A 24,898-nucleotide genomic window follows, 5' to 3' on the forward strand; every position below is an offset into this window, starting at 1 on the left:
TATGGGGGGGGGGGGGGACACGCAGAAGGACGAGAACTGGGGAGTCAGACCAGTTTCTTCCAAGTGTCAGCTCCCGTTTAGCGTCGTCTCCCCTGTTGCACATCTACAGACTATTGCACCAGGCTTTAGAACAGCAGCCCTCGCTTCTTCCCGTGGCCCAGCTGGCTGGGGGCACAGTCAGAGCCGCCAGGCGTTCCTGGCTGTCGGCGATAAGGAGCTGCTCACTGGAGGACCATCCCCCGCCCTGGCTGGAAACCAGGCTCTGAGTCATACTGGGCGTGCGCCACCTTAAATGCAGCAGCTGCCCTTCCCCCACCCAAGAGAAAACAGGAAGCAAACAGGTGGCCGCAAAGCATTCTAGGAATTGCGTCTTCTTCCGCTTGCTTCCTCCCTAGCCGGCCCTGTGACCAATACAAAAAACTGCATCTCCCAGAAATCATTGGGGGCTAATCTCCCCTACCTCCTTTCTCTCTCGTCCCTTTCGCAATGCATGGCACGATGGTACTTGTAGTTCCGGAACAACGCAATCTCTAATTCCCACCAGGCAGGCTCGGCGCCTTGAGAAGACTACAATTCCCGGCTGGCTGAGCAGCGTCGCGCCTGCGCCGTCCCTGTGGAAGGCCGTTGCATTGCGGGCAACGGCCGGGGCAGAGAAGAAGCAGTAAGCGGTGGTGCCGGTCGCTTCCGCGTTCCGCGGGGGGTTCGTGCGCCGCGGTTGGGAACAAGGGTGGAATCCGTCGGGCTCCGGCCGTTACCCGGGGCGAGGGGATGAGCCTGTGAGGGGGGCGAAGCTAGCGGGGAGACTGGCCACTGCGGAGAGATGTCCCAACCGCCGCCTCCGCAGCAGCAGCAGCAGCAGCAGCCTGTCGCCAAGAAGCGGGACCGGCGCATCTTCTCGGGAACCTGCCCGGACCCCAGCTGCCAGGCGCGCCTCTTCTTCCCCGCCCATGGGCCGCTGAGCAGCGGCAGCATCGAGTGCACGGACTGCGGGCAGCGCCACGAGCAGCGGCAGCTGCTGGGCGTGGAGGAGGTGACGGACCCGGACCTGGTGCTGCACAACCTGCTGCGGAACGCGCTGCTGGGGGTGAGCGGCGGGGCCCCCCCTAGGAAGAACACGGAGCTGGTCAAAGTTATGGGCCTGTCCAATTATCACTGCAAGCTGCTCTCCCCCATCCTGGCCCGTTATGGCATGGACAAGCAAACGGGCAAGGCCAAGCTTCTCTCCGAGATGAACCAGGGGGATGTCTTTGACTGTGCTCTCCTGGGCGACCGTGCCTTCCTCATCGAGCCTGAGCATGTCGACACAATGGGATATGGCAAGGACCGTTCTGGCAGCCTCCTCTACTTGCATGACACCCTGGAGGATATCAAGAAAGCCAATAACAGCCAGGAGTGCCTGATCCCTGTTCATGTGGATGGTGATGGTCACTGCCTGGTCCATGCTGTCTCCCGGGCACTGGTGGGCAGGGAGCTGTTCTGGCACGCGCTCCGGGAGAACCTGAAGAAACACTTCAAGGAGAACCTGAGCCGCTACAAGGCTCTCTTCCACGATTTCATTGATGCGGTAGAATGGGAGGACATAATCAATGAATGTGACCCTTTGTTTATACCTCCGGAAGGCGTGCCATTGGGTCTGCGAAACATTCACATCTTTGGCTTGGCCAATGTGCTTCATCGGCCCATCATCCTGCTGGATTCCTTGAGTGGAATGCGTAGCTCAGGAGATTACTCAGCTACCTTCCTCCCTGGGCTTATACCTGTAGAGAAATGTATGGGAAAAGATGGCATGTTGAATAAACCTATTTGTATTGCATGGAGTAGCTCTGGACGTAACCATTATATTCCTCTGGTTGGAATAAAAGGTGCTGCTTTACCTAAACTGCCTTTGAAATTGCTTCCTAAAGCTTGGGGAGTTCCTCAGGATCTCATCAGAAAGTATATCAAACTGGAGGAGGATGGTTGTGTGATTGGAGGAGATAGAAGTTTGCAAGATAAATACTTACTGAGACTGGTTGCTGCAATGGAGGAAGTGTTCATGAATAAGCATGGTATTCATCCTAGTTTAGTTGCTGATGTACATCAGTATTTCTACAGAAGAACTGGTGTAATAGGAGTTCAACCTGAAGATGTTACTGCAGCTGCCAAAAAAGCAGTGATAGACAACCGCCTTCACAAGTGTCTAATCTGTGGTGCCCTTTCAGAGCTTCATGTTCCTCTGGAATGGCTGGCTCCAGGAGGGAAACTGTATAACCTGGCCAAAAGTACTCATGGCCAGCTGAGGCCTGACAAAAATTACAGCTTCCCTCTCAATAGTTTGGTGTGCTCTTACAATTCTGTGAAGGATGTCCTGGTGCCTGACTACAATCTGAGTAGCTTGACTGCTTGTAACTGGTGTCATGGTACTTTGGTTCGTCGTGTCAGAGGAGATGGGTCTGTTGTGTATCTGGATGGGGACAGAACTAATACTAGATCCACGGGTGGTAAATGTGGCTGTGGATTCAAGCACTATTGGGATGGTAAAGAATATGACAATCTCCCTGAAGCCTTTCCTATTACTTTAGAATGGGGTGGAAGAGTGGTGAGAGAGACTGTATATTGGTTCCAGTATGAAAGTGATACTACTCTTAACAGTAATGTGTATGATGTTGCAATGAAACTTGTTACCAAACATTTTCCTGGTGAATTTGGTAGTGAGATTCTTGTTCAAAAAGTTGTCAATACAATATTACATCAAACTGCCAAAAAGAACCCTGATGATTATACCCCTGTAAATATTGATGGTGCTCATGTACAGAGAGCTGATGATGTACAGCAAGGACAAGATGTGGAGTCACAACTTCCAACCAAAATTATTCTTACTGGACAGAAAATGAAAACGTTGCACAAGGAAGAGTTGAATATGAGTAAAACTGAAAGAACTATTCAACAGAATATTGCGGACCAGGCTTCTGTAATGCAGAAACGGAAAACTGAGAAATTAAAACAAGAACAAAAAGGGCAACCTAGGACTACTTCCCCTGGTGCTATTCGTGACGGACCGTCATCTGCTCCTGCTACGCCTACAAAGACCCCGTATTCTCCAACTTCTACAAAAGAAAAGAAGATCCGAATAACAACAAATGATGGGCGACAGTCTATGCTTACATTGAAGTCCACAACAACATTTGTGGAGTTGCAGGAAAGTATAGCCAGGGAATTTAATATTCCTCCATACTTGCAATGTATTCGCTATGGCTTTCCTCCCAAAGAGCTTCTGCCACCCAAGGAAGGCCTGGAAAATGAGCCAGTTCCCTTGCAGCATGGTGATAAAATAACTATAGAGATCTTCAAAGGTAAGGTTGAAGGCGGCAGTCAGCCTGCTTCAGCACCCTCAACCCATGCTGTGAAACATGAAGATGCTGCAGTAACCAGTAAAATAGCTTCCAAGGAATTGCAAGAGCAGGTTGATAAAGAAATGTACTCTTTGTGTCTTCTTGCAACACTAATGGGTAAGACAAAATTTAATTTGTACTTAATTTGTGTTGTGTGGTATCTATAGCTCATACATTTTTTTTAACACAATACAGAAAATACCTTATACTCTGTGTCTTTGTGGAGCTCTCTGAGCTTATTTTGGTTTTCTTTCCCCAATGCCTTAGATTAGTCTACCTATGTATAAAAACATCTTCCACCCAGACCTCAAACCATGCAGAGATGGATGCAGGCAAAGGGGACAAGAAGAAATTACATAGACTGCTGGGCTATGTCTACACTGGCATGATTTTCCAGAAATGCTTAAAACGGAACAGTTTTCCGTTATAAGTATTTCCGGAAAAAGAGCATCTACATTGGCAGGATGCTTTTCCGGAAAAGCCCTTTTTCTGGAAAAGTGTCCGTGGCCAATGTAGACGTGCTTTTTTGCGGAAAAGACTACTGTGCTGTCTACACTGGCCCTTTTCCGGAACAGTTTTCCGGAAAAAGGACTTTTGCCCGAGCGGGAGCAGCATAGTTTTTCCAGAAAAGCAGCTGATTTCTTACAGTAGATTGTCAGTGCTCTTCTGGAAATTCAAGGGGCCAGTGTAGACAGCTCGCAGCTTATTCCGGAAAAGCGGCTGATTTTCCGGAATAAGTGGCCCAGTGTAGACACAGCCCCTTTTGTTTAATTGGAAGTTTGGATGCAACCAACTCTTAATTTTGTACAGAGATAAAGCCTTACAGTTTGCCCCTCATAAGGTTTCACTGGTCATTTAAGTCAATGCAATATTGCATCTTTGTCTGAGTTGGTGCAACTTTATATGTAGACTGACAGCGAGGAACAGTAATTGGGTGTTGTAATTTGCTTAAAGTATACAGTGCATCAGTAGTTACCAAAGGAAGAAACTGAATATATTTGAGTTCCAGCTCAATCAGTAAGTTGGAGAAGTTTCCCTTGAAAACAGTTTAAAAATGTGAAATTAAGGTCATCATAATACCAGAAGAAGTGACACTTTTTAGCTTCCTTTCTCTTGTCATTTTCTTTTAATTTTTCCTACTTTGGCTCAGATGACTCAGGCCTTTTTTCAGTGCTTCTTTCACTTCCTGATGTCTAGCCTTACTCTTCTGATGGTTGAAAAGAAACTTTTTCTAGCACTGTTGTCTTTTATTTTTCCTCTATCCTATTTATTTTTGTTTTTCTCTTGTGTTCGGTCTCCTCTTTCTCATTGTTTCTGCTCTGTTTCTGTTTCACTAATGTACCAGCGTGCTAAGCTGAAATGGCTTTACAGGGCTCAGTGCAACAATTCCTGACTCATTTATTGCAGGAAGTACATTCGTCGGAGAAGCACACAGAATAATAGTGTGTTTTGTAGGAATGGGCATTCTCCTTTTCTTGAGGGAAGTAGTTTAGCCAAAACAAAGTAAAACGTGGTATTTTAAAAACAAAACAATTTCATAGTGGGTGGTGACACAGGCTCACACTTTATTTTGATTTCTTAGGAGATCTGGTTGTAGACAGACTCATATCTGATAGCATTTTGAGCTACCAGCCAACATGTTAGCTGGATTTGTGTGCTACAGCCTCAAGGGACCATTTTGGAATAGTCTAGTTTAAAAGTTCTTTCCTTTAAAATGGAGCCTTAAAATACACACTCAGAATGTATAATAGAAAATACTCTTGAAAATGCAGTGGTAACACACTAAAAACCACTCTGATTATATGTTTGTTCTAATGACTTCTGTATCAAACTTGCTTTGTTTACATGTGAATACAGTTAAATTATGAACACTGCAGATCAACCTGGTATTTGAGACTCAAGTTAATCTATGACTCTCACATCAATAAGTGTCAAGATTTTGCATTTGGAGCTTGATTTAACAATTTTATTGATGCAGAAGCTAGAAAATCTAACTCACTTACAGCTGTAGTTGCTTTTCTAGGTTAATAGAACAAATGATATTGCACACTTTTTTCTGTAAGAAAACAGCTATGACAGATTACACAGAACAGAGCCATTGAGTAAAATGCTATTTTTACAGTCATTCTTCTGATCAAAACCATACCTCATTCTAATGACTTCTGGAGAGAATTTGTGCTGGCAACTGGCTGCTTGCAACTGTATTACAGCTAGATAGTTCCATTCATTAATTGATCAGGAAGCTAAGACTTCAAACAATTGTATGAAAACAAATAATTTCTCACAGTAAAAGGAGGTAATATTCTTGTGATGCAGGGAATTATGAACTTTTCAGATGCAATGCTTTCAGCTATCATGCTATCTAAATGATAGTTTCTCAGTTGCCACCTAGCTACAAAGTCTGAAGACTCTGTGCCTCTTAATACAGAGGTTAGTGTAGTATTTGTTTTTACCAATAAAATCCTATAGACATAGGGGTGTAAGCAAGTAGTCGACTACCTGATAAGTCTAGGCTTATTGGGTAGTCGAGTCAACTATTTGACTACTCTTTACCCCTCTCTTCCCCCTCCCCCCCACCTCTGTATAAAAGGCAGCAAGGTGGGGGAAGCAGGATCTGGTACTGGGGGGAGCTGGCTTAAAAACTGGTTTTCCCCCTCCCCCCAGTACTGTCTCTGCCATGTTGCCTTCTCCTCTCCCCCACACTGCTGCCTCTGTCAGAGAAGCAGTCCCTGCCTGCGGTGGGCCCAGGCTTGTTGTTAGCAGAGGCTGCTGCCATGAAGTAGTCCTTGTTTGCGGTGGTCTGGGCTGGTCACAGGTAGAGACTGCTCTGGCAGTAGTCTCTGTTTGTGGCCCGTCCCAGAACCGCCACTGACAATCCTGGCTCAGTCCTGGCTTGTGCCGGGTCCAGGAGCTATCTCCGCTGTGGCTCTGTGCGCCTGGCTCTTGCTACATTTAAACTGCTGAGCCACTGTGTTCTGGACCCAGCACAAACCAGTATTGAGGAAGCTTTCCTTTACTGACTCATTGTTTAGTTGATAAAATTTTTATTGACTACACGATTAATGGATTACCCACCTCTTAACATCTTTAATATACTTGTATTAGAAGATGTAGAGAAAGGACATGCCTGAAAATGTTTTACATTTTCATGCTTACAAGGAAAATCTGTTTTTAAAAATCTGTTACTGGTCATTCTGGGTGCTAGAAAACTTTTCTTTGACACTGGGGAAAACCTTGTCTAGGCTTTTTAACAGAAGAAGCACCAGTTCAGCAGACTTGAGTGACTTTAAGTTGTCTTTCTGGTGCAACTATTTCTGTATCAATAGTTTAATTAAAAACCTTGATAAACTCTCTAGAACATGTATGCTGTGTTCATCTAACTTCTAAAGTGTGATTTTTATTTAACTTTGCATTAAACTGGACATTTTATATTTAGTTTTTGGACTTCTGCTTTACACTTTATATCTGATCTTAAAAAAACTTTGTCTTTCTCCCTTGTTTTTGCCTTGCTCAAAATTTAGAAGCTCCTTCCCCCCACAGCAACTATTTTCTGTTCGTGAAGACCTATTCTAAACACAGTTGCACCAGCTATAGATGTCTTAAATCAGCTTAGGTAAACCACTGCAAAAACCTTTGTGGACTCTTACAAGCTAGTCTTAAACCTGTTTTGATCAGTAAGGCTTGTGCTGGTAAGTTAGTATTGGATAAGCTGATACAATCAGGTTTAAATTGCTAAGTGTGTCAAGAAAGGGGATTGCACCAGTTGAACTAAACTGATTTTAAAGTTGATTTTAGTTAAAACAGGGTAACTTCTTTTTGAAGACTGGCCTAAACTGAAAGCTCAGGTAGCAGATTCTGTGTTGTGTCCTCTCCTCCCAGTGCTTGAACTGACCATGCTGTTGTTATATAATTAAAATATATATTAAATAAATATAGATTACACTGTCTCATTCCTATTATTGGAAGAAAGCAGGTGTTTATGCTTCTTGTAAATACCACATTGGCATTCTTGCAGCCATATCTGAAGTTAAAGTACTGAAGTCTACTCTTAAGGAATCTATGAAGCACTCTGTAATCATCATACTCCCAGTGTAATCATCATACTCCCAGTGTATTAATAAGAGTATCATCTCTGGTTTGTGGAGTCCTGAGGGAGTTTCTAAATCCTATTGCATGAATTGCCAGATTAATAGGTTGTTTTATTAAATACATTGAAAAGAATCTGGACCAGCAACATAAGATAAATTTGTAGACACCCAAAGGTAACTTACTAATCTGTACTTGAATTTCAAAGAGCATTACACTATTGCTGAAGTAAGTTTATGTCCAGATGTGATTGTATTTTCTTCCTCTTCTGTTCTCTAATCTGATATCTCTTAATTTAAACATCACAATCCTTTCATAGTTTTCTTCCAAGAGCTGACACTACTATGGTGTATACACTCTTCATCTTTGTTAGTTTATATGCTGTTTTATGTAACATTAAGAGGCTCCTCTGCTGCAGTGCTTCAAAAATCCACTTGCTTAGGGCAAACAGGATTTTTTCCTGGTTGAATGCCATTTAATTCTGTAATATAAAAGCTTTAGTTTTAAAAAGTTTCTAGTTCTTAAGACACAGTGGAAAGAAGAGAACTTTCCATATATGAACAGAGTGTAAAATGATGCAGTTTTGTCTGATACCTTACATAGCTGCAGTGCCTACATTGCTGTTGCTCATAGCATCCCAAAGGTGCAATAGTCAAAATTATATTTAATTAGTTATTAGTATCTTAGTTACTCAGAAACTTGGGGGCAACAATGGAACTTCAGCTTGCTGCTTCTTGGGAAAGCTCTGAGCAGCAGAGTAGTGTTCCAGATCTATAAAAGATGTCTACGCTGCAGTTGAACATTTGCGGTTGGCCTGTATAGGATGACGTGGCTGGCTAGGACTAAGGAGCTCTCTAATTGTAGTGTGGATGTTTGGACTCAGCGTCCCACCTCTTCACCGGATCCTAGAGCCTGGGCTTCATTCTGAGCCTGTATGTCTACACCACAATAAACAGCCTTTTAACTGGACACCTGCAAGCCCAACTCAACTGTAATATAAGAGATACAGATGTTTGTCAAAATTATTTAAAGAAAAATTAAATTCTGCCAAACCTAAATACAATACATGATGAGCAGTGCACAGATATTCCTGCAGCACCTTAGAAAGTACCAGAATATGTGGATGGTATCATGAGCTTTTGGGCACAGTCCACTTCTTCAGATGAATGGAGTTTAAGGGGTCCAGGTTCCAGATAAATAGCAGACTCCTCGATCCCCTTGCTTTCTCTGCTGTTTATTTGGAACCTGGACCCTTTGAACTCCGTTCATCTGAAGCAGTGAATTGTGCTCATGAAAGTTCATGATATCATCTACATTTTTGTTATTCTCTAAGGTGCTGCAGGCCTATTTGTTGTTGTTTTTAAAGTTTTTTTTTTCTATTACAGACTAACATGGCTACCCTTCTGAAACTAGTGCACAAATTAGTCATTTTAAATTGCAGGAGGTCTGGTAACAAAAGTGTAAAATTCACTAAATGTGCTATGATTCAGAGAAATTCATACTTATTGCAATCAATCTAAATCTTTAAAAAAAGAAATAAAAATGTTAAATTTAACATGAACAGAATTGTTAGGAACACATCTTAATTAAACGGAAACAGAAGTTTTGTTTCCTGGCAGTGTTGTGAACTCAGGAAGAATGCTATAAAATGTAATATCCAGGAAGCAAAACTAATGAGAAACAAAAGTGAAACTGTTTTACTCACCAAGATAATTAATATGTAGAAAGTAAATGCAGCATGTCACCAGCATGAACAGTAAATTAAAAATGTTTCTCTTTTAATAATGTTAGTGTTAGTAACGTCATTAAGGGAACATTTAAATGTTGTTTAAATTTTTATAAAATGAAGAGCATCTATTTGAATTGAATTTTGCTTTTCTTCATTGTGGTGCATTAAATAAAACATTAGTCTGTAACTTCATGCTTAGAGATTTTCAAAGGCATCTCTGGGAAACACATTTAAATCCTTTCAGTAGGATTTGGGTTCCTAACTCCCTTATTTTCCTTTAAAAACCCCAGCCTAAATGAAGGAAGAATATTTCCTGTATTTTTAAAATTTGTCCAAGGTTTGGCATGCACTTAATGAGGTGAGCAACCATCTATAAGATGGGTCCATGTCTTTAAAACTGTTAAACCAGCCACAGACTTTGGGCCCATTGACAGTCTCCATCAGTTCTTGAATTATTGAATTTTGGAAGACTAGATTGGCTTCCCCTGCTTATTGGCTCCAGCCTGCCCCCTATACCTTGCGCATTTCTGCCTCTCTATCAGAGGCAGCAGTGTGGGAATGGCAGGGGCAGGTGTATCTGGTGCTCATTGGGAGCAAAGGGGGGGAAATGTGTGTAACCTAGGCTTATCGGTTAATCATATAGTCAACATCCTTAGTATGTAAGTGGTTGACATTTTCATTATTTTGAAGATGGGGAAACATGCAGAAATATTAACTGACTTGTGGGGTCCCCTTGATAAATCATTGGCACGGCTGGTACCAGAAGCCAGGGTGTCTGGGATTCCAGACACTTGCATGGTCCGTGCTAGACAGTACAGTGTTCTACAGTAAAAAGAGTTTAAGGGTGGAATCCTTTGAATGACACACAGTCGTACCATCTGAATAAGAGATGCCTGGGACACGTGGCTCAAGGTTTCCTTTCTGCTTGTGTTCTTAACTGTGAAGAGTACTTGTGTCTGGAGGGACTGTCCTGTAAACTTCAATAAGTCTTATGTTCCTGAATCACTTAGTCTTTCTGGCATTGTTTAATTTATAATGAAAGAGGTGCTGAGATTAAGCAATTTTTTTATATTCATAACTGATGCAGTAAGTGTAGAGGTGCTGGGGCTATGAACTGCTAAACCTAGAGGTGCTGGGACTCAGCCCTCAAAAGCCATGGCAAAAATTAGCACTGACTCTTGACAATTTTACCCTGTATCATTAAATATGACTATTTGTTTTTAGCATTAACCTTGTTTTTGTCTTACAGGCGAAGATGTTTGGTCATATGCTAAGGCACTTCCTCACTTGTTTCAGCAGGGTGGGGTGTTCTACAGCATAATGAAGAAAACTACAGGTACAATTTGTTTCTAAGTTTGAAGTTGAATGTTTTGAAATCTTGGAGCGTATTTTTTTTTTCAAATTTTTAAGATTGAGAAAGTTGATATTGGGATGCTTGCACTTAAAAACAAAACAAAAAATAGAGATGAGTTTTTAAGGTATAGCCAAGATCTTAGGTTGTACTGCCATAACACATTTTTTCAGTTTAATAATGCCATACCAACTTCTAATGCTCCCTCATTTCTTAAATGGAAAAAATAAGTAAAGAACCAAAATGGGGGAAAATGAAGTAAAACATGATATTTGAGAAAACATATTAAGGTTAAAATTATTAAAATGTTGTAGGACTTCACACATCAAAAATTTACAGCTTTGACTGCTGAACCATGGAAATCCAGTAGGCTTGGAACTCATGTAGTTTGATGCTGATTGTATCCCAAAACCCATGGGTTAGCAAGTGTCTCTTCACTTGCTCTATTTTTAAACACTTTTAAAATGTACCAGGTATGTATTTAGTTTCTTTCACTTACTTCAGTGTGAACTCCAGTCATACAGGTGGAACCTCCCTGGTCTGGCACCCTCAGAACCTGACTGGTCCTGAATCAGGGGAAGTCAATCCACCAGGGACTACCCTTTTCCTCCTTGGCTGCCCTGCTGCCACTCGGGGCTCTGCTCTCCTCATGGGGAGGTGGGAACTCCGCTTTTCCCCCATGGCTCTGCTGTCACCCAGGGGCCTGCTTTAGCTCCATGGCTTTTGTACCATTGGGGGGGGGCTCTGCATTCCCCCAGTGGTTTCTGCTGTTGCCTGAGGCTCCCCGCTGCCCCCCAGGGACTCTTCCTGGTGGTCCAGCTGCTGCCTGGAGCTCCACACTCTTGCTGGGTGGCTCCGTTGCCAGACAGGACTCTGTTCTCTTGACTCCCTAGGCTGGCAATGCTCCTGGACCCATGGGATCATCCCAATGATGACAGACCAGATTGCTGGACTAGGGAAATCCGGATTAGAGTTTCAATTTGTATTAATTGGCTTGTTTTCATGTTAGCTTGTATTCTATTTCTTGAAATACTATTTTGTCCCTTTATAGAGTAGGGGTTCTCAACATGCAGGTTGTGATTCACACAGGGCTTACCAACAGTTACTTGTGGGATTACGAGCTGGCTCCTGTTCTTTTTAGTCCTGTGAAGCAGATTTTCTTAGCCAATCTTTCTTGGTCATGGAAAGGACCCTTCTGAATTTCTGAAAGAAACTTTCTCTTTAAAAATGGCATGGCACTTGGCATGATTCTGAAATTCTTACAGGGGGGAAACAGTTGTAAGTGATAAGAATAAGAAAATCCTATTGAATGAGATTTCTTAGATTACAGGGGGGAAAAACATTGGATCTCTGCACATCTGAGATACAGGAATTAGAATTTGTGTAGTGGAAGAACACTGCCTCCTCATGCCGTTTTGCTGAATTGGGTCATTAGCCCTTTCTATATAGACTATCAGAATTGTTGCTGACTACATCATTGCTTCCTCAGTTTCATAGAATCTGGGGTTTTATGTGAGGCCCATAAGACATTTTATTTACTATTGTCCTATGTGCAAGGTTGCCATATTCTGCTGTTTTCCATCTGTGTAGTTTTTTCCTACTGGTATTGTTAAAGTGACACAAATAGGGCACGTGAAGTCCAGGGCATGCTGATTACACGCAACATTGATTGTAAAAGCCATGTACTCCCTCTGCATCCAGTCAAAGCACTGCTGCAGTTCATTCAGCACACCCCACAAATTCTACATATGCAAGTGCAGTTACAACAGTTTTGCTATCCTGGGAGACCATCTTGGTTAGTACAACTTTGCAGCCCACTGAGATGGAGAGCCCATTCACTAGCCTGAGTTGCCCATTGCTGATCTGGAGCAAAATACACCTGCATTCTTCCCCCTCAAAGTACTAAGTCACTGGAATGTCAACAATTCATAGTCTGCCTTTGCATTTTATACTACTGCTTAGGTTGCAGAAGAAACCAGCAGTGAAGAGGCAAACCCCCCACATTGATGGCCAAAAGAAACCTCAAGAGTTTTTGGTCTTTTGTATATGTACTGTGCTCAAATGCCATCGTGATGGGCACAATGTAGGAACTTAAAAATAGTTTACATGACTTACTTTTTATACCCAGATTAAATTTTAAAAGAATTAACTTTTTAATAGCAGTAAACCTGGCGGTTCTGAGGCCATGAATGTTGGCAGCTGTTTCCAGGCAAAGTCATGAAGGAAAGTTACCCTGAATTAAATTTTCATTCTAAAATTGTCTCTCTTATAGCTATACATTTCCAGTTAAGCTTTCTGAGCCATATGAATATGGAACATAGTTTTTGTATATTAGCTACTATTTTTGCTGAATACAAGAGAATTGGGTTTAAGTGCCATAGTTTTCATAGCTTTGCATTGCATGAGGCTACAGACAGAGGAAAATATGAAAAAAAATCACTTATAGAGACTTCAAAAATTCTGTTCTTCGTGCTCTGAAATGCATAGGTTCTACTGTTAATTCATTTTCATATACAAAGTGGATGTTCTTGCATAGTTGGAAAATGCCAGTAATTTGACATGTGCAAAAGACCCAAGGAAGCAGATGGATCTGTCTTAGGGTACGTCTAGACTACATGCTTCTGTCGCCAGAGGCATGTAGATTAGGCTACCCGACACAGTAAAATGAAGCGGCGATTTAAATAATCGCCGCTTCATTTAAATTTACATGGCTGCCACGCTGAGCCGACAAACAGCTGATCAGCTGTTTGTCGGCTCAGCGTGGCAGCCATGTAAATTTAAATGAAGCGGCGATTATTTAAATCGCCGCTTCATTTTACTGTGTTGGGTAGCCTAATCTACATGCCTCTGGCGACAGAAGCATGTAGTCTAGACGTACCCTTAGATATACTGTACTAAAACTAACTTTAGATTCTGAGAAAACAGTTGTCTACATGTGAAATAATGTTTTCTTATGAGAAGTTTTGTTGTTGTTAATATCTGATTCTCTTTAAGTTCCCTCTCTGAAATATTAGGCTTTTCTTACCCAAGTCTTTGCACTACAGTTCAACTTAGTTCTTGTGGCATCATCTAGTCAGGCAGATGTTCTACTGCTTTCTCACCATTTGATTTATTTATAGTTTCTTTTTTACCGATCTCAAACTCTTGATTCTGGCTTGCAATAGCTTTCTCACATCAATCCTCTTTTCATTGTATGTTAAATACTATGATAAAAATGTATTAGAGAATTAAGTTCTCTAGTGGAGTGTAGATATTGTTAATTTCTTAGATTGTGCCCAGGGCCTTTCAAACTGCAGAACCACCTATTCAGAGGAAATAGGCTGTTATGGAAACACTCTTAAAACTAGCTGAATGTTGCAGAACCAGTGATAATAGAGCTCCAGCATATAAGCAGTTGTTTGTATTGCACAGCTCCAGATTTCATCAGGTTTACCTATGGAAAAATCCTGTTATCGAGAAATGAGAAGTAATGTCTCTGGGTCCATTTCAGATGAATGATCTTCAGTGTGTTGGGGGGTGAGTGGGATTCATATGGAGAGATTTGAGAAACATCCTGAGCATGTTCGTTCGAGGCCTCTTATTTTAATCTGAAGTAGTTGATGCTATTGGTAGGAGGTGTGCATGTATACCTCCAGATGTGATAAATCTGACTGCGCTGTAGGAAAGACAGAGAGGTTTAATTCTTGAAGCACTTAAAGGCCACTAAGGTGGGTAGCAATTTGAGGCCAAATTCTGCTTTAGGATGAAGGTGTGCATGTCCCATTGGCATCATGGGACCTATGTGCATGTAACTCTTCTGACGACCAAATTTGGTCTGCCATCTCTTTGCAGCTCTCTGTAGAGCAGTAGCCATGGAGGCTATTGCCAGCCAAATAGTCCCTTATATTGACTAACTTGATCTGTAGCAATTGATCAACTTTTTATACTTGTCATTGTCCTTTCAGTGCTCAATGTTAAATAATGAATTTAATAGATTTCAAATGATTTAATTACCTTTTTTCTTGAGTCCCAAAATAGTTGCTTCGCTTCATTCAAGTTTACACAAAGAAACTATAGTTTTCTGTATTTTTCTACACTTGAATAATTTCTGCTTTTTTTTTTCATTGAAGAATTGCAGGAATATAAAGATTAAGGATGTTAAGTAATGGTTAATTGACTAGTCGAGTAGCTAACTCCGGGCTCTGCTGCGTTGCCGCTTCGAAATGCCACATGGAGCTGTGGTCAGCTGGGGACTCCCCAGCTGACCATAGGTTCCATGCGGCATTTCCTCAGAACCTGGGGGCTGCTGGAGCCCGGGATCAGCTGGGGAGTCCCCAGCTGACCCTGGGCTCTGCACAGCTGATCCTGGGATCAGCTGTGCGGTACCCCCGTTTTTCCCCCCCTTTGCTGCCTCTATCTGATAGAGGCAGCAAGGGGGGGAATCGATTAGTCAACTGACTAGCCGATAAGCATTTGCTTATCGGATAGTTGACTAGTCCTTAACATCCCTAATAAAGATATCACAAATGTTCCCATTCTTGCTATTTTTCTGATATTGAAAAGTTTATAGGTCTATTACAAGAATTGAACAATTGAACTGGCTCAGACAATTCTACAAAGTCTTCATTGGCAGATGGTCTCTAGGCCCCATCAGCACTAAAATACTGTCTTACATGCCATGCTGGAGTACGAGCAATAACACATATGGCTCATGCTAATCTGTTCAGTGATGACAACTGAAACCCTCTGAGATATCAGGATGTATCCTTTTCTTCCACACACTAACTTGGGAGCGCAGTCAAAATGACTGCATCGCATTCCAACCTTGCTTGAACCAGCCCTGCAGAATCAGATGGGCAGCAGAGTGGTAGATCACCAAACATAGTTTTCTTAATAAAAAATCATGTTTTTTATAAACAAGCAAAAATAACCCCCACAGTTTTGTAGGCTCAGTGCATGTAGTGGACTGAGACATCATTCTGTGTCTCAGTGACATTTCTCTTTCTGAAAAGAAGATAAAAAGTATTAAAATACACATTTAGTCCTCAAAAATGTGGATCTGACAGCAGCTTTCTAAAATCCTTCCACAATCTCAGTAATATAGAAGCCTTTCTACTAGCAGGCACTCTTTGATGTAGTGAGTGAGGGTATGTCTGCAGTGCATTTAAAAATCTGCAGCTAGTCTCTGCCAGCCAGTTAGAGTTAAGGGGATGTTTCATTGCAGTGTAGATGCTGTGGCTCAGGCTGGAGCATGAGCTTTAGGACCCTGCAAGGTCCTCTCGGTCCCAAAGCTCAGGACAAACTGGAATGTCTACACTATAATTAAACAGCTCATTAGCCCAAGCTCCACCAACTTGAATCAGCCGGCACATGCCAGTTTCAGGTGTCAAACTGAAGTGTAGATGTACAAAAATCTAAAAACTGAGAGTATCTACTGCTGGTCTACATGACTGGAAATATTTGACTAACATTTTTGACATCTTACCTCTGTCTGGCCTTAGTTTATAGTTAAATTGAAATAACAAATGTGTTGCCTTCTTGTAGTACTTATTTGGAAAATGTGGCATGTTCTTGTGGGCTTTTGCCATTCAATACTGAACACTTGTATGTTTTAATCCAGAGGTTCTCAACCTTTTTTGGACCAGGATCCATTTTGTAAATGTTGATGGCAAATGCTGATCCAGTCACTAGCTTAAGTTGAACATGCAAGTATTTTGGCCTCAAAATACTTATTACTCATTACCTGTAAATAACAATAATTAATAACAAGTCAAAATCACTGCCACTAGCAGTGCAGAAGCAAAGATGGCAATACTTTACTATGCCATTTGCCAGCAGCTGCTGTTTTCCATCTGCCCAGCTCTGAATGCAGCAAGTTTGTGACTCTTTCATGCATTCTTGCAACCCACTTTTTGGGTTACAACACATGGGATGAAAAACACTTTTTTAGGCTATCCCGAACACAACCCTGTCTTATTAGTTATTTATGCCCTAATACATTTGTTAGTCTTTAAAGTGCCACTGGACTCCTTGTTATAATTATTTAATGTTAACATATAAACAAGAGCAGTATTAGAATCCTGTAGATGCTTTTATGAAACTGTCTGCTTCAATCTCAGCTGTGCTGCTTCTACTAGAACAGTTTAAGGTAAATTGGATCTCTTCAAAATTGCTAGAATGTCAGAAAATGATTGTATGTTGTGATCTAGTATAATTCCCTTCCTTGCCCTTTGAAGATGGCCTTCTGATACTTGATGTTGTGATAACTGTTTGTTTAGTGCTGACAGTATGATCAGTGCTGTCTCATGTATGAAGAACAGAAAAATCCATGCTCCAAAAGTTTACAGTCTGGGAGTGAGAGGACCAAGAAACACCACATCAAATTTCTAAAAACATCTAAGTCCCATTTTCAAAAGTGATTAGGCATGTAGAAATCTGCCATATTGACTTTAATCAAAATTCAAGATCCCTAATCACTTAAGTGCTTAGAAAACTTATACGTACACCTTTGAAGTAAGCAAACAACGTATTACAGGTGTATATCTTGCCGTGTAAACTTTGTTCAAATCTGTAATGGTGCATCTTTGTGTGTTTGCCGTAGACCAGTACTGAATAATTACTTGTAATACGGTGGTCATGGCCTGAAAAGTCTTCTAGTATTACTTGAATATGTCTACTGTAATCACTTTACCACTTTCTGATATAACAACTAATATTTTGAATTTGACTACATATTACAAGTATGTTTTTAGAAAAAATGGTCTTAACACTATTGATTTCCCCCATCTTTTCCATAGGTCTGGCTGATGGCAAGCACTGTACTTTTCCATACCTGCCTGGTAAAAACTTTGTGTACAATGCAGCGGAAGATAGATTAGAACTGTGTGTGGATGCTGCTGGGCACTTCCCTATTGGTCCTGATGTTGAAGACTTGGTTAAAGAGGCATTAACTCAAGTACGAGCAGAGGCTACTTCAAGAAGCAGGGAAGCAAGCCCTTCACATGGACTTCTGAAATTAGGTAGCGGTGGTGTAGTAAAAAAGAAGTCTGAGCAACTGCATAATGTAACTGCATTTCAAGGAAAGGGCCATTCACTAGGAACTGCATCTAGTAGCCAACAACTTGATCAAAAAGCCAGAGAAACAATGCTTTTAAGAAAGCATAGCACAGAAACAGACTTCAGTCCCAATCCTGCTAAAATAGAGCCATCTATAATCACATCTGCTCCTGGTAACAGTGAGCTTATCCGCATAGCTCCTGGAGTAGTGACAATGAGAGACAGCAGGCAGCTTGACCCTACTTTGGTTGAGGCACAGCGAAAAAAATTACAGGAAATGGTTTCTTCTATTCAGGCATCAATGGACAGACACCTGCGGGATCAGAATGCAGAACAATCAGCATCAATTGATCTGTCGCAAAGGAAAATAGAAGCAGTAAGTTCATCACCTAAAACTGGGAGCATTCAGGCTAATTTGCCTGAATCTTTTTCTGTAATAGGTGGTACTGAACTTTCAAATACAGAAACAACTGCTGGCAATGTGGTAAATTCAATGGGAGCAACATTCCACACAAGACCTAAAGCACAAAAAGGAAATTCTGTTGAGGAAGCTGAGGAGATGGATAGTCAAGATGCAGAGATTTCTAATACAACCGAGCCAATGGATCACTCTTGATTGGTTAAAAGCTGATAAATATAGAGATTACTGTTCAAATGTAATGTTTGTTGGCTGGGCCACATAAAATGATTAGTCATTAAATCTTGTATGTTTCAAAGATTATATCGTCTTATCCAGTGCATGATAGCAAGTGTGTGGTTGGCAATAGCTTTTAATATTCCATGCTGCTGCCCAGGCTGGCTCTCAGTTAGGTGTAAATTAGCTATTAGAAAAAACACTGAGATGAATATCTGCTGTAGATGTGGGTTATTGAAAGTTTTTTGTAATTTTAATTCCATGAAAGTCTTAAAATTTAAACCCATGTGAGATTCTTTGTGCTAGTTTAAGATTACCAAAAAGGCTAGAACAGAGTAAAAATACAAAATTGACGAAGATAATGTTACCCCAGAAGTCTTGTGTCCAATCAAATTTATAGCATAAACAGACATTTACATTAATTTCAGAAAAGCAACTGAAATTTAAATTGTATGTTTACTTCATAAAACTATATATACAACACTTTAATTACAAGACACTGACATTCCCTTAGATTTAAACACTTTCATCCATATGCCTGTATGTGCTTGTCAGAAACTTGGAATATAAGTAATTATAAGTAAGCTCTCTTGAACTTCTGCATATTGTCAATTTGAGCAAGATTAGGAAAAAAGGTTATTTAGCGTAAAACAAAGACAAAGCGAATGTGGTGCAGTTATGCATGGCTGTCTGAGCCAACAGTCATTCTACTGCTCTGTGATAGCATGCACTTTTTTGCCATGCAATGTTTTTGATAGTGGGATGGAGGAAAGACAGGTTGGAAAATGTTGTAAGAAGTTACAACAGATTAATAGCAAATTAGTAAAGATTTTGATTATTAGCACTGGTAAATGGTGGCTATAGTTAAGTAATGGCTAATTTTCAGAGCATGAGGAATTAACAGAATTTACTAGAAAAATAGCTCTTGAATGAGTTGCATTGTTCTAAAAAAAAATTTCAGTGATAGTTGAGCTTCTCAAAGCTCATTTTTTAAATTACATGGAAACAGGAGAAATATACTGTTATAAAGGCTACTGTTTCTATTGGCTTCACTTGTTTGTGATGCAAATTTCCCTGCGTCAGTTCTTGATAAAGCTGGTATCTGCCTAAGAACCTTATTCATCAGTTCTACAGTGATAGTTCTTAAGAAGCAGCCGCTGTGCGTGCTCCATTAAGATGGAATGTTTATCTATATTGATATTTCACTTTGCCTTGTATATTCATATTTTAAGTGCATTATTGCTGCTTCCTCTGATTTAAGCAAAAATGGATTAGGCAAAAGATGTTAATACAGCCTCAAAGGAATTTAAAACATTTAGATCTTGAAGTCAGTGTTTGTGTACACATGGGATTTTACTAGTTCCACAGATATTAAGTTTTTATTATAAGCAAGTTTGTATTCAGAAAAATATTTCCTCACTTTTTACATTTATAGTCACATCACCAGAAACAAATTCTAAGCACTGTTATGATAAAATGCCCTAATTAAGGGAGAACATATTTTTTATATGGAAAAGTACCTGAAGCAAGTCACTTAAAATATCCAAATTTACTTAAATTACTAGTAATTAAAACATCATATATTGGCTTTGTCTTTTCATACAGGGAATAAATATTTCATAAGGTAGTGCACTACTAACATGTAAAACATACAAATCATCTTTTCATGAATGAATGCTAATTTAAAAGATACCCGTTGCTAATTTAATCATTTGGTTGAGAATTGCAATCCATGAAGTAAACTTAGTACCAAAATTGATCTCTCTGGTGCATTGATTAACTGACATTGCTTATTCAGTGAGAAATAGGATGCACACACAGCAGCTGGAAGTTTGCTATAACCTCAGACTTTGCATTAGTGTCCAGTGCTGCAGCCTCGTTGTTGGAGGCTAGAGATAGAAATAGAATGTGGAGACAGAAAGCACAAGCCTCTACATGGTGACAGATGTTAGAAAAAGGGACTCGCAATAGTATAGCGTTTCCAGAAATCACTATAAATGAGCAGGGATTGAGAGAGGAGGTACCTGGGTGGTTCTGAATTTTAGTGAGTCTAGCTGATATAGGAATTTCTTAAACACACACACACTAAAATCTCTTCAGTGAAAAGGAGAGAGAAACCTTCCCCATAAGTATGTATAGGGTGTTGGGAGAGTCTGAAGTATTTCCATGCATTTTTAAATTTATTACACCTCCCCTTCTTCCTTGGTTCTGCTTAGAGGTATGGTGTGTATCTGTCAGCTACATGTTGCGTTTTCAGGGGGACTGCATAGATATGTATGTGTGCACATTTTATTGCTTGAAGAGGAAGATTCAGAGCAGTTTTAACTTGTATTTTTTTTTTGGTTTATTCTGTTAAATCTTTCCACACACCTTTCCTTTATGAACAGAATTTAAAAAGATGCAGCTATTCATTCTTTGTATTTTGGCCCACAATTAGTGTCATATGCCTGGGACCTATCACAAATCATGTCTCTCAGAACCTTTTACTTTGTGAAATAAAAAAAATAGGAAGGAGGTATAGTTAAATGTTCATAACGACAGGATGCATGAGAACTGGAATTGAAGCTTGTTTTTTTAATTTCATGTGAGCACTCCTATTTTCATGGAAACTTGCAATTAATGTGTGTATTTCTTTGCAGTTTTCCTTGAGTTAACTTTCTGATGCACGTAAACATCAGTGTTTTAGTGAGATGACCCTACAACATAACCAAAGTGAAGTCAGATTTCATTTGCACCTGAGGGAGGTGTATAGCTGTATGAAAGAAATTCAAGGGTACTTTTAAGTTTGGGCAAATGTTGCATTTGAACTCTAGTGGACATATCAGAAGCAAATATAGTATACTTGTCTTTCTACCACTTGTGTGCTTGGCATATTTCCCAAAAGAGGGTCAGGAAAAAGGTGTGTGTGGGGGGGAGAGAGGGATATGTTGGTGGGAGGAGAGCTTTAGTAAAGTAATAAGTGGTTAATAAAACTGTGTGAGCAGGTTTATCTAAAAAAGTGCAAAGATTAGTCAGTATAGTTTATCATCAGGCCTACTAATACTTGCTACAGAGTCACCAGTTTGAAATTCAGTAGTAGTTCCCACTGTTTGGGGCAGCTGTACCAGTTTCTAACCCTGCCAACATTTGCTTGGTGTGCCCGACAAACGAGACTAAGTTTTGGAGTTTTTCAAGCTCCATTGCAGGTTAGTGCATGTGATTTGGACAAATCAAGTAGCTACTGTCGGTATGCCAGAGCCCAACACAAAGACTTGCTAACATAGGGATTGGAATCCAGACTATTGGGCAAATGCGTTTGAATCAATATCAGTGGATACTGGATACCACTGGAGTACAGCATGTAGTTAGCTTTCCAGCCAAATTACAGATTTTAACAGTATTGTTATGAAGGTTGGTGATAAATAAGTACTCACTAATGTTTTATATTTCTCTGGGAATTAATATTTGAATTTCATTGTGTGAGTGAAGTAGAGGTTGACGTTCCTTTCTTAAAATGCTGCATCAATTACTATAATATTCTTTGGGACAGCTTCTCTTTTGCAATCACAAAGACACTCATTTATACAGTTGAATTTTTTTTGAGCTTTTCAAGTTTAAATAGTATCTATTAACAAATGTAAAACATAGCAGCAGAGCTTAAAAGGTTCTGATACTATTTGAAATTAAAGGCAGTCCTTTATTTTACATACCTATTGTGTGGTTTAATACTGATGTGGAAGTTGTTTTAAAACCACAGATCAAGCATGTGAACATAAAATAGCTCTATGTAAGGACAATATGGCTGTGTTAATGTCTTAACAAGGTTTCTGTAGCCTCCAAGAGAATACTCCGGCAAACTTCACAGAAGTACACTGGCTCAGAGCTATGTGCTAACTCCACACAAAGGGCACATTTTTAAAACCAAAGTGTTTAATTTAAAACCTTCAAAATATATTTTAAAAAAGGGTGAGGGCAAATATACTACCCCCACTGACTAATTCTGCCTTTTCTCTGGAACACACTGAAATGCTGGATATTACAGTTCAGAATTTGATATTTAGAAGTGAGAGTTTCAGCACTATGCTCTAACAGATTTGAACAAAAGTGAATGATTGAGGAAAATGCCATTGATATTTGTACAGTTGTTTGACCTTGACCATTTAAAAAAAAAATTATGGAGTCTACATACGTTTGTAGTACAATATTAATATGAAGTCAAGCCTGCATTAGAACACCAATAGTGATTTGTTTAATGTTGTTTTGCTTGTGAATATCAGTTATTGAGTATTTTCAATTTTAAGATGTTGCATAAAATCTGTAGAATGCAGAATTCCCTCTGAGCCCTTATGCCTGTGGTAGAGCAATAAAAGATTGAAACATGATTGGTATTTTCAGATTTATTTTATTTTTAATGAGGATTATTGCCAAGAAACAAGAGTGCACTATTTGGAGGTAATGCTATTTAAAATATGTATAAATAAGCATTAATAGTGTATATATTTAGAAAACAAATCTTTTTAAACAGTAAGTGCTTTACATGTTGACTTTAAAAATAAATTAGCGTAAAACATTGTAACATCTTCACAGCTATGGCTGTTATCCAGAACATTTTGGTTTGTTTTATTTGTGATTCCTGTACTAATTACATTTGGTTTTTATCTGTAATGTAACAATAGTGTATTATAACAGTATATAGTGTACTATACTACACTTCACTGTACAGTATTTGGAATTTTCTTTGATTGCTATAATTAAAACTATAAGTTAAAATGTCGTCTGCTACTTTTTAAAGTACAACTTTTTGCCAAGCCTTTCACACCTCAGATTTTGTTACTTTTTAAAAAATTAAAATTGCCTTAAAAAAAAAAAAAGTTGGGGGAGGGACTCGATGCCATTAACTAATGGACACTTAAATCAGGGCTACTCAACTTTGGAAGCCCCGGGGGCCACCATGATACTCACATCACATGCCACAACTTAAGCGCGGTTGCATATATATGCAAATAGCTTCTTTCACATTGATGGGCATGAATAGAAAGCACTTCCCACAATGCCCCAGTGCTCCTGGCACCCCCTCCCTGTACTGGTCTGTTCCAGCCAGCCCATCTGCATGTGTCTTTCAATGCTCACCCCACCTGGGAGACACCTTGCCATAGTGGAGCATGATCCCAGTGAAGGCCATGTTTAAAGGACCCCACCTACAGGCCATGTGCTGAGCCCTGCAAAAACACAAACTGCACCGCGGGCTGCAAACATACAGGCCACGTGTTAGTAGCCCTGATTTAAATCACATGCTACTTGCACCCAGTAGTAGTTATACATAAAGGGAAATAAACTTCTCTTGTTGTCCTGTATTAGTTTTAGTGACACTTCTGATTTAAGGAAATGTTTCTCTTTAGAGTGAAAGTGGGACTTTTCAACCTCTTACTTGTTTTGAATACTTGAGTAACTATTTAACACAGCTACATTTATGAAGCTATCAAAGGCTCTTTAAAGATAGAATTTAATGTGCACTAAAACTGAACTCTGAAGAATTAATTATTTGAACATTAGAAGATGTCACTTGGAGAGGAAAGTAATGAAATAAACACAAGACCAAGATAGATATTCAAAGTAAACATGCAACCTGGGATATGAAGTGTAGTGAACTTAAAATTTAAAACAAAATTTACAAAGACTGTGTTTCTATAGGTAAATATTAAATAATAGCAATGGATTATTCTAGGTCCCTCCCAACCTTTAGAAATCCTACCAATACTTGAATAATACTGTTACATCTCTAATGCTTAAAATAACTCTCCTAGTTCTACTTGCTGTAAGTCAAATTTTCCTCTGAAGACTGTTGGCAAAAATGGCATTATAAGGTTCCATTTGTGTCTGAATTGGAGCTGGTGCACATATCTGAGGTTTTTTATGTTGAGTAAAACATTTTGATTGACCAACATTTTTAATGCTTTTTAATGCAAAAGGAAAGGAAGGGCTATATTTACAAAACTGTCAGAGGAGGTATTTATGCTGGTGACAAAATAGTTACAGAGCTAATGATTCAGGGGTTTCACAAGTTTTCATCATCTTGGGCAAACTCAAGAGGTTGAAACTTCCCATTCTTGGTCTCTGGCCGAAGATGTATTATTTTGGAAACGGAAAAATCTCTTCAGTCATTTTCAAATTTTACGAGAGTGGAAAAAACAGCCATACAGTTAGCTCAAAGAACTCTGAAGAATGGCATGTAAAGTCCTTTCTGAGTAGGTTCAGAATCAAATTTGAAGGGAAATTAATTGCATTTTAAAACTACAAACAACTAAAAACTGTCCTTTTATAGAGTTGTATTTCACAAGTGTGAACAAACTACAGACTTAATGTATGTTAGTGGTTTAAGCAGCTAAGGCTAAGTTGATAATACTTTTGAGTTGGTATCAGACCCGAGGTTGTGTGTGTCTGCAAACTGCCTGTCTGTTCTGGAAAGGGAGGGACGGCACTATCCCCTATAAATAAGCCTGTAACATCAAGTATGATTCTTTTCAGGAAAATAAAACATTTTTCTGTTTGATGGAATAGTAACTAGCAAACACCTTGTTTTAAGAAAAAGTTTCTGTGGAAGTAAATCATTTGAAGCTTCACACATTAAGCCTGATCTGTAGTTCAAGAGGGAAACTAAGGCATGCCACCTTTAACTTAATAATTGAACAATGAAGTAATTCACTTAAACCCTC

At 39.8% G+C, this 24,898-nt stretch overlaps 1 protein-coding gene across 1 annotated transcript; it reads left to right on the plus strand.

Annotated features, from left to right (window-relative positions):
* The first annotated feature begins 629 nt into the window (after positions 1–629).
* Positions 630–22,955, plus strand: VCPIP1 (valosin containing protein interacting protein 1). The gene is made up of 3 exons (XM_006131473.4): positions 630–3,488; positions 10,436–10,522; positions 17,314–22,955. The coding sequence occupies exons 1-3, from the start codon at positions 821–823 to the stop codon at positions 18,186–18,188; spliced, it is 3,630 nt and encodes a 1,209-aa protein (XP_006131535.2). The 5' UTR covers positions 630–820; the 3' UTR covers positions 18,189–22,955.
* The last annotated feature ends 1,943 nt before the right edge of the window (positions 22,956–24,898 follow it).

Source organism: Pelodiscus sinensis, chromosome 2 (assembly GCF_049634645.1).
Source record: "Pelodiscus sinensis isolate JC-2024 chromosome 2, ASM4963464v1, whole genome shotgun sequence".
NCBI lineage: Eukaryota > Metazoa > Chordata > Testudines > Trionychidae > Pelodiscus > Pelodiscus sinensis.

What these genes read in the sequence shown, in the direction of transcription:
- VCPIP1 (XM_006131473.4), top strand. Translation starts at nt 821, where the DNA reads ATGTCCCAACCGCCGCCTCCGCAGCAGCAGCAGCAGCAGCAGCCTGTC. An exon ending in TCTTCTTGCAACACTAATGG is followed by an intron (nt 3,489 to 10,435) that starts GTAAGACAAAAT and finishes TTTGTCTTACAG; the next exon opens with GCGAAGATGTTTGGTCATAT. An exon ending in CATAATGAAGAAAACTACAG is followed by an intron (nt 10,523 to 17,313) that starts GTACAATTTGTT and finishes TCTTTTCCATAG; the next exon opens with GTCTGGCTGATGGCAAGCAC.